The sequence below is a fragment of the Carlito syrichta genome, unplaced genomic scaffold (genome assembly GCF_000164805.1).
Source record: "Carlito syrichta isolate Samal-C Ts95f unplaced genomic scaffold, Tarsius_syrichta-2.0.1 Scaffold309080, whole genome shotgun sequence".
Classification (NCBI taxonomy): domain Eukaryota; kingdom Metazoa; phylum Chordata; class Mammalia; order Primates; family Tarsiidae; genus Carlito; species Carlito syrichta.
In genome coordinates this window covers 42,785-51,441 of record NW_007253176.1, presented here as the reverse complement: position 1 = coordinate 51,441, position 8,657 = coordinate 42,785, and the positions used below count along the sequence as shown (strand labels likewise).

The window sequence follows — 8,657 nt, the reverse complement described above, 5'->3', positions numbered from 1 at the left end:
TGGCATGTTAATTGCTTATGGGAGAAGGAGAAGGGGTGAAGGGGTGACGGCAGCGTTTGGGGATGGAAATTTCCGAGCTCTCCTCATCTCTGGGTTGGACGCCATTGTTCTCTCCCACCCCTCTCCTTGGCTCCTCCCCCACTTCCTCACTCTGGTCACTGGCAGCCTCTCCCGCCCTTCATTCCTCTCTCTCCAGCTCTCCTGCTCACAGCCAGGGAGACTCTGGGGGCCAGGAGCAGCCCAGAAGCCAGAATGCAAACCGAGAAGGAAAAACTGTCCCCACCTTCACTGAGTCCCTCCTCTCCTCTCTCCTCTTCTCATATTCCCCCCCCGCCCTGCTTTAAAGAGATTCCAGAGCACAGGGCACCTTAGTTATACTCAGTAGTCAAAGGATTATTTTTCTTTCGTTTCCTTTCCCCCATACTACTGTTATTATTATTTATTTTTATTTTTTACAAAACAGGAGAAAAGAGTGAACTGGGTCGAGGGAGGTGACACATTTCTCCACAAAGGTACAAAATTGCCTATAGAAAGTCAGCTTCGGAGTGCCGAGCCCGGGGTGCCGAGACGGGGCGTTCCTGGGCATCCCTCTCCCCAAATGTCCTTCAGATCTGGCTGGGGGTCACTCCCGCTTGGAGGGAGGCCCCCTGAGATGGGACGGAGAGGCCTCCTTCAGCCCCGGCCCAGGAGGTGAAAGAGCAAGCAACTGAGACTGTACAAAGAAAAAGAGGAAGGGGATGCATCCTGTGGGCCGGGGGCCTGGGGACACAGGCAAGGGACAACCAGGTGAGGCCCAGGAGCCTCTGGGCAGGGAGATAAATGGGGAGGCGGGAGGCTCTAGCCAGAGTCCTTCCTGTTTTGTGGAGGTGTTCCACAGAAAGATGGCAGAGGAGTGCCCAGAAGGTGCGGGCAACTTCTTGGAGGCCGCAGGAGCACCCCTGAGGTCACAAAGCCCCATCTGTCTCCGTCCAGCTGCCAGGTCTCAAGCACGTGGGTCCATGTCCCTTTCCTGGCAGGGCATCTGGCCCAGATTACTTCCCTTTTGATAAAAAGTAGTGCTCGTTATTTCTCTACTGCTGAGATCAGGCTGAGCTTCAGGAATTTTGAGACAATGGTGGCGACAGAGTCTCCCCTTCTGAGGATCTGGACAGCTTCCTCCCCGGATTCCAGGGCAGGACAAGGGGTGCAGAGACCACTCGGACAGAGGGGGCACTCCAGCCCCAGAAAGCCCAGGCTGAAAGGAGAGGCCGCCCACCCACCCCCTGCCTGGGCTGGCCTGTGCCAAGGTGGGCTGCTAGCCCAGCTGCCAGCAGGAGGACAGCAAGAGCCAGGATGGCGATGAGCCCAGGCCGGTCCCCTAAGGCTCTGTGGCAAGGAGCTGCCTCTTTGGTCCTGGCCCATACACAAGCCACCTGGGTGTGGGCATCAGCAAAGGCCACTTGCAGGCAGGCCCAGTACTCCGTGGCCTGAAGGAGGCGGGTGATGTTGTAGCTATGGGTGCCCCGGGGCAGGCGGGCCAGAGCAGTGGCCCCTTGGCCCCGGAGAGAAGAGGCGCTGGACCAGGTGAGGTTGGTAGACACTGTGTTGGGCGGGGGCACCCAAGATAGCAGGATGTGATAGGGATAGGTCTCCTGCACCCGGAGCTCCAGACCTCGTCCCTCGTCCCTGCCTGGCTGGAGGACAGCACGGCCAACCACCACACTGACCGTCTTAGTGTCAGCCCCCACCAGGTTCTGGGCCACGCAGGTGTACAGCCCTGCCTCTTCCACCGTCACCCTCCGCAGCTCCAGGGTCCCCTCGGGGTACACCCGGTACCTCCTGCCAGCATGGGCAGGTGTCAGTCGCAGTCCAGCTGGAGTGACCCAGTAGATCTCGGGTTCCGGTTCAGCCAGCGCCCGGCAGTGCAGCACCATGCTCTCTCCACTGGCCACCTGGAGGCTGGGGGGAAAGCTGCGGGGGGAGATGAGGGGCAGGCAGTGGTCTGTCATCTCCCGGAAGGGCACCTCGCGGACGGGGCGGCGCTGGAGGTCCGGCGGCTCTGCGCACAGGGTGGACTGCGGCTCGATGAAGCGGACACGGGTGCCCGTGGCGTTGGCCCAGCGGATGACACAGTCGCAGCGGATAGGGTTGCCGTGGAGACCCACCTCCTGCAGGTTGGGCAGGGACTCCACCGTCTGCTGGTGCAAGGCACTGAGAGCATTGTTGTTGAGCATGAGGGTCTCCATCTGGGGCAGGTGGTGGAAGGCGCGTGGATGGATGAAGGACAGCCGTGGGTTGTTGGTGATGTCCAGCTTGGTCAACTCGGGGAGGTTCACCAGGGCGAACTTGTCGATGGAGACCAGCTCCTCCATGTTGTTGAGCCCGAGCTCCTTGAGGTGCAGCATGTTGGCAAAGTCCCCCGGCCCCACCCGCTGGAGCGGATTCTTGTTCAGGTCTAGAAACTTGAGCCCGGGCACCTGCTCCAGTGCCCGCCGGGGCACCCGGGCCAGCTGGTTGTCATAGAAGGAGAGGCTCTCCAGGCTCTGCAGCCCCTCCAGGGCGTAGTCGGAGATCTCCCGCAGGTGCATGCCTGCCAGCACCAGGCTGCGCAGGTTGGCCAGCGGCCGGAAGTTCATGTCCAGGATGGCGTCCACCTTGTTGCCGCCGATCATGAGGATCTCCAGGTTAGGCAGCATCTCGAACCAGCGGCTGTCGATGGCCCTCAGCAGGTTGGAGTTGAGGTGCAGCCGCAGCAGGTTGCTGAGGCCCGCGAAGGCCCTGGGGGCGATGCGGTAGAGCTGGTTGTGGTTGAGATAGAGCTCCTGCAGGCCGGCCAGCCCTGCAAAGCTGTGGTCCTCCAGCCGGGTCAGCTGGTTCTCCTCCAGGTGCAGGCTCAGCAGCTGAGGCAGGGCATGGAAGTCACAGTCTCGGGCGTCTGAGAAGCTGTTCTGGGACAGGTCCAGCTCCGTGAGGTTGGCCAGGTAGCCGAGCTCACCCTGGTCCACACGGACGATGCTGTTGCTCTGCAGCAGCAGGGTCTGCGTGCCCGCGGGGAGCGCCGGGGGCACCGCTGTCAGGAACAGGTCGTTGCAGTCCACAGTGGCGGCCTCGCGGTAGGACGAGCGGGGTGTATACCAGGGCCGGATCTGGCAGGCACACTGAGGGGGGCAGGGCACACGCCAGGGTACCACAGGCACAGCGGCAGTGGCACCGGCCACCCAAGCTAGCAAGAGAGGGGCCACCAGGAGCCTCATGGTGGAGCTGCAGGGCCGGGGACCATCCACGAGAAGAGTCCGGAGTCCTGCTCTTCGTGTTTTGCAGGCTGGGGGTCAGCAGCCCTGCCAGGGCCTGGGGAACCACCCTCCCAGGCCAGTCATTCTACGCCGGGATGGGTGGGCATCACTTCCTGTCCTCTGGCACGCGGCTCCTCATCCACTGGGGCTGTGCCTCCTCACTCATTTCCACGCCCCATCAGGGGCAGCCCTGGAAGAAGAGGATGCAGAGTTAGGAGGTGGCCAAGAAGCAAGGTCTACTCCCTCCTCCCATGCTTTCTGACTCAATACGCCAAAGGAGCTACAGACAGCAGGGTCAGGGCAGGGGCCAGGGCTAGGGCTCTTGGGATCTAGCCTATAGTCCTGAAGGCTTTAGTGTCTTTTCTAGGACTTGTTCACTGAGTGAGTGACTAGAGTTTTTAGGGTAGGTGTGTGTGTGCATGTGCATGTTTGGGAGGGAAGTATTTGTCTTCAGAGTCCTGAGCCCAGAGAGATATAGACTAGGTTTCCTAACCCTTCCTACCTCTTTCCTCCCTCTCTCCTTGGTTCACTGGGTAAATGGAAGATAGAACGATAGTTTCCAGAAATTCCTCTGGTGGTGTAGGCAGGAGGTGTGCAGGGGGTGGTGGAAACAAGTACAGCTTATAAGCTCATAAGAGTTGGGATGGGCTCCCCAGGACTCTAGAGGTTGAAAAACAGCAAGCCTTGACCCCTACCTCCAGGCAGGCTAGGGAAGTGGGGGTGGTCCTGGGCCCTCCTAGGTGGGGGTGCTGCTTTGGTTTTTGTCAACTTCCCCACCCTGAAGGCAGAGGCTTTCCCTTCCCCAACAGCCTAGCAGAGCTTCCCAGGAGGAGGCAGTGGAGTTAAGAAGCCCGATTCTGAGTTCCTCAGCCCTGCAGGTGAGACCTTCTGTGACCTGGCCCGGCCCCTTCACCTGGCTTCTCTTGTTGCCACCCTACTTGCCCATCATGCACAAACCTTTTGGGCTGAAGTTGCCCTGACATGCCACTCCTTCTCATGTCTCCCAGACAACTCCCACCTATTCTTCAAGGCTCAACTTAAGTTTGGTCACCTTCTGCAGAAAGCTTCTCCAAAGCCTTCCCACCCCTGGCTGGCTAAGGGGCTGGCTTTATGGTACCCATGCTTCCTACCTCACAGCCCTGACCACACTAGGGAAAGGTCTCCATCTAGAGGCCTGCCCTGCTCCTCACTGTTGTGTCCGTAGCACAGGACAGGTGCCCAGTGCTTGTTGTATGAATCAGTCTCTATGGCTTCAGGGTCCCCCTTCCCAGGAGGGTGGACTCTCCCACCAATCTAGAATTCAAGCAACTGATGTTTCCTCCATCAAATCCAGGTTCTCTCTCAGACCCCAGGTCCAGGCTGCACTGCCCTAGATGCAAGTCCAGCCTTGACCTAGAACCACACCTGGAAACAAAAAGGAGCCAGACTCTGTATCCCTTTCTTGGGCCTGGTCTGACTCCTGCATAGAAGTCTGGTACGTTTTCAGCTGTGGGTGTCAGGGAAGCAAACACACACATACTGTGCACCTACCATTGTCCAGTATGCTTCAGAGACTCTGAGTGTCTTATTTCATTTGACACTCATAACACATCTATGAGATAAGCACTAATATCCTTAGTGTGCAGATGAAGAAACTGAGGTCCAGGAGCAGTTAAAGAACTCGGCTCAAGTCACATAGCTAGGTAAGAAGCAAGATACAGGAATCAGCCCAAGTCCAGAGGCTGTGCCATCCACTCCTCACATCTCTGTCCCCAGGTCTGACCTGAACCCATCCTGGGCCCCTGGAGGGTCTGGGGTACACTGGCTATTCAAGAAAGATGCCCATTCTTGTCTCCTATGGTGACTCCTTACCAGGAAGCTACAGAAATCTGTGTCTCTTACCACCCCCTGGGCTACCTCATCCCACTCCTGGGATCCTGGGCCTGGGCAGAGGGGCAGGCAAAGGCAGGGTACCCTTCTCTGTGCAGGAAAGCAGCATGCCTGTTTACACTCGGCTACTTCCCACTTTCCTCTGCGGCTATTTCTGAAGGTGGGAAAAACAACTGTGACTTAAAAGACATAGAGGTTTTGCGCACTGACACTCAAAATGCCAGGTAAACAAACACATGTGCATACATGCGTGTATGCCTGCATACATGTGCAAGGGGAGCCCGGGGCACCCAGCACCCAAGCCAGTGATTGGGGGCCAGGAATGGGGGGAGAAAATTTCGTTGTGTTCAATGTGAGTGGAGAGGAAGCAAGGAACAAGCCGAGTCCCCAAGAGGGGCCCTATCATGAAACTGGATCTGTGGACAGTGGTCCTGCCACACTTACAGAGGCCTGACTCCTGCCTAGACCCAGCACGAGAGAGCAGACCCACTGGCAAATAGATCAGTACCCAAATCTTGGCCCCACCAGAGCAGCCTGGGCAAAGTCACTTGACTTCTCTGAGCCCGCTTTCTTCTGTATTAAATGAGATTGTCATGAGAATTAAACGAGTGTGGTACACACAGAAAGAGTTTGAAAAATGTCAACTCCCTTCCAGCTGTGGTAATCTCCTGGGCTTGGGAAGCTCTTCAGCTATAGAACTTCTAAGAGGACAGTAGAAGTTGGCTTTTAGGGTTTGACGTGCCTCCCTTCAGCTCACCCTGTGGGCCCAGTGTTGCTCCAAGGTGGGGTGGGGAGTATGAGCAGAAATAGGTCACCGGGTTACACCGTTAGCAAGTGCTACTCTGCCCGGGGAGGCAGGACCCCAAATGCCAAATGATTAGGAGAGTCCAGAGAGAAGGGTGGGGGAGGTGGAGAGGGGTCTTGAGCTAGGCCTCAGCATCCCCTGAACTTTAGACCCGACCTGAGCGCATGCTTCCCTCTCCTCCACCAACACCGTTGGCAGCCGAGTCAGTGCTCAACTGCACTGAGGAGATGAGGAACTGTTGAAAACTTAACTGAAAACCTCCTGGGACTTGCCTTTCCTCTCCACCCCAGGCTGCTCCCTCCTTCTTTCTTGCCTTTTCAGGCCAGGGCTGGGCCTTAGGTCCAGACAGAGGCAGCAGCCTGATGACCCAGCTCACGCTGCACCTCTGACCTCAGGACTTGGCAAAGGCCTAGGCGAGTTCTCCCCCTCGCTGCTGAGCACACAGCTCCTCCCAGGATGGAGGGCAGAGCTGCCCCCTCACCTGCCATCACCATTTAAGGCTGCCTCGCACATGGCCCGCTCATGCAGGCTGATTAGCAATTTCCACTGGGGAGCTGCAGAGAAAGCTAATTGTCTTTCATCTCCAGGGGTGATCAGGAGTTCAGACTGTCACGTGTGCATCTTCCCCAACTGGATTCCAAGCTTCTTGTGGCAGGGGCCATATCTTACATGTGTTTTGATCCCCAGATATATATAGATAGGTAGATAGATAGATAGATATAGATATATATAAAATGTAATCCATGCTCATTACATTTAATCTCCCACCAACGCTGTGTGCAGGCAAAGAAGGGAAGATTTAGTTTTGCTTTGCTCGGGAGGCAGCTGAGGGTCAGAAAGGTTAAGTGACCTGTCAGAGGTTGCACAGCTTCTGTGTGGTGGGGCCAGGATTCAAATCCAGGGTCTAACTCTATAATCTGCCCCATCAGCTGCCAACGTGGTTGGATTCTTGCCTTGCAGGAGCAGAGGGTAAGGGTGGCCCCGAATGGTTGTCTCAGCTGCAGTCCCTTCAGAGGTGCACCTGGGTCCTCAGGGTCTCCACCCAGCCTGCCACCTATTGGGCGCCTGCGGGGGCAGGGGAGTGGAGGAGCTGTTCCTTGACTACTGCCTGGAGTGTCCCTCTTAGAGGACAGTGCAGAGAAGGACACTGTTCCTGTATGAGTGTGGCTGGATTTGGAACACACAGAATCGGCTGCCGTACACAGACCTCAACCTGCCTTCTGATTGGGGGTAGGAGACTGCTTTCTGTGCAGTGACTGCTGGCCAGTCATAAGCTTTGGGAACAGGAGATGGAAAACCCTAGAGCCACTGTCCGAGGAGCAGGGTTGGTTGCCTACTCCAAAGGGCAAGATTTTCTCTTGGAAGGGCTGGCTCTGCAAACCCCATAGACCTACCTCCTCTAGGCTGCTTCTCAGGATTTAGCAGCAAGTGTGAAATTAAACCTCGACACCCCTATTAAACCAAGACCTTTGGCAAAGCTCAAAAGGAAGAGTTTGGAACTGGTTTCTCCCTTCCCTCCTTCTCTGACTCCACTCCCAGCACAGCCCCGATGCTCCTGCCTGGTATTAGTGGATGCAGGGTCCCTCCCTCCCCTCCTATCTCCCCAGTGGACTCCTCCCCCAGCCCAGCCCTGAGGAGCGAGGGTCTGGAGGGAGGACGGCAGGTGGTGATCGATTGCCTGGCCTTGGCGGCTTCGGCGCTGGGTCCCCCCAAGCTGCAGAGATAGATGGGCAGCATAATTGAGTGTAGCATTGATAAACTCCGCTCTCCTCACCAGCAGATAAGCGCTGGGTGGGAGGGAAGCAGAGGAAGAAGGAAGGCCGGAGGGGGCAGGAGGGATGACCAACCCTCCATCTGTACACCTGGCCTCCAGCTCCTCCTGGGAGGTGAGCACAGCCTCTCACTCCCACCTCTCATTTAATCACACACAACCAGAACCTCAGAGCTGGAGGAGACCTCCACGTTTATCTCGTCTTCCAGGGTCTGAATTCCATAAATAACTTATGTGAAGGAGGAACAGTGGAGCAGAAGGAGCCCAGACTTTGTGATCAGAGTTTGAGCCTGGCTCTGCCCCTTGCTGAACCACTTGGGCAAAGTACTTAACCTTTCTGAGCCTCAAATGTCTTAACTGGGGACAATCCCTACCCCACTCAGAATTGCAGTGGGGAGTGTTGGGTGTGAGGTATAGAAAGTGCCCGCTGATTCTCTTCATTCCCCCATTCTCCACCCCCCTGCAATTGTGGCCTCTCATTCCATCTTACTACGTACTTCTCATCTCTCACCTTTTGTAATTAACTTTAAAACTATATTGAGACCTGGAGCAGTGGCTCATACCTATAATTCCAACACTTTGGGAGACCGAGGTGAGAGAATTGGAATTGGTGAGCCCAGAAGTTCAAGACCAGCCTAGGCAACATAAGGAGACCTCTTCTCTACAAAAATTTTTAAAAATTAGCTGGGCGTGGTGGTGCATGTCTGAAGTCCCAGCTACTTGGGAGGCTGAGGCAGGAGGATGGCTTAAACCCAGGACTTTGCGCCTACAGTAAGCCAAGACTGCACCACTGCATTCCAGTCTGGGCAACACAGCCTGCGAGTTCAAGAACCCCTGAGCAACTTGGCGAGACCTCATCTCTACAATAAATCAAAAATTAGCCAGGCGTGGTAGCACGCACCTGTAATTCCAGCTACTTGGAAGGCTGAGGCGGAAGGAT

The 8,657-nt window shown here is 56.4% G+C and overlaps 1 protein-coding gene across 1 annotated transcript; it reads right to left on the bottom strand.

Annotated features, from left to right (window-relative positions):
• Nucleotides 1–398: 398 nt before the first annotated feature.
• LRRN2 (leucine rich repeat neuronal 2) lies at nucleotides 399–3,458 on the bottom strand. The gene has a single exon (XM_008066664.2). The coding sequence runs from the start codon at nucleotides 3,231–3,233 to the stop codon at nucleotides 1,095–1,097; it is 2,139 nt and encodes a 712-aa protein (XP_008064855.1). The 5' UTR covers nucleotides 3,234–3,458; the 3' UTR covers nucleotides 399–1,094.
• Nucleotides 3,459–8,657: the final 5,199 nt, after the last annotated feature.

Coding starts and splice junctions, on each gene's coding strand:
- LRRN2 (XM_008066664.2), bottom strand. CDS start 3,233: ATGAGGCTCCTGGTGGCCCCTCTCTTGCTAGCTTGGGTGGCCGGTGCC.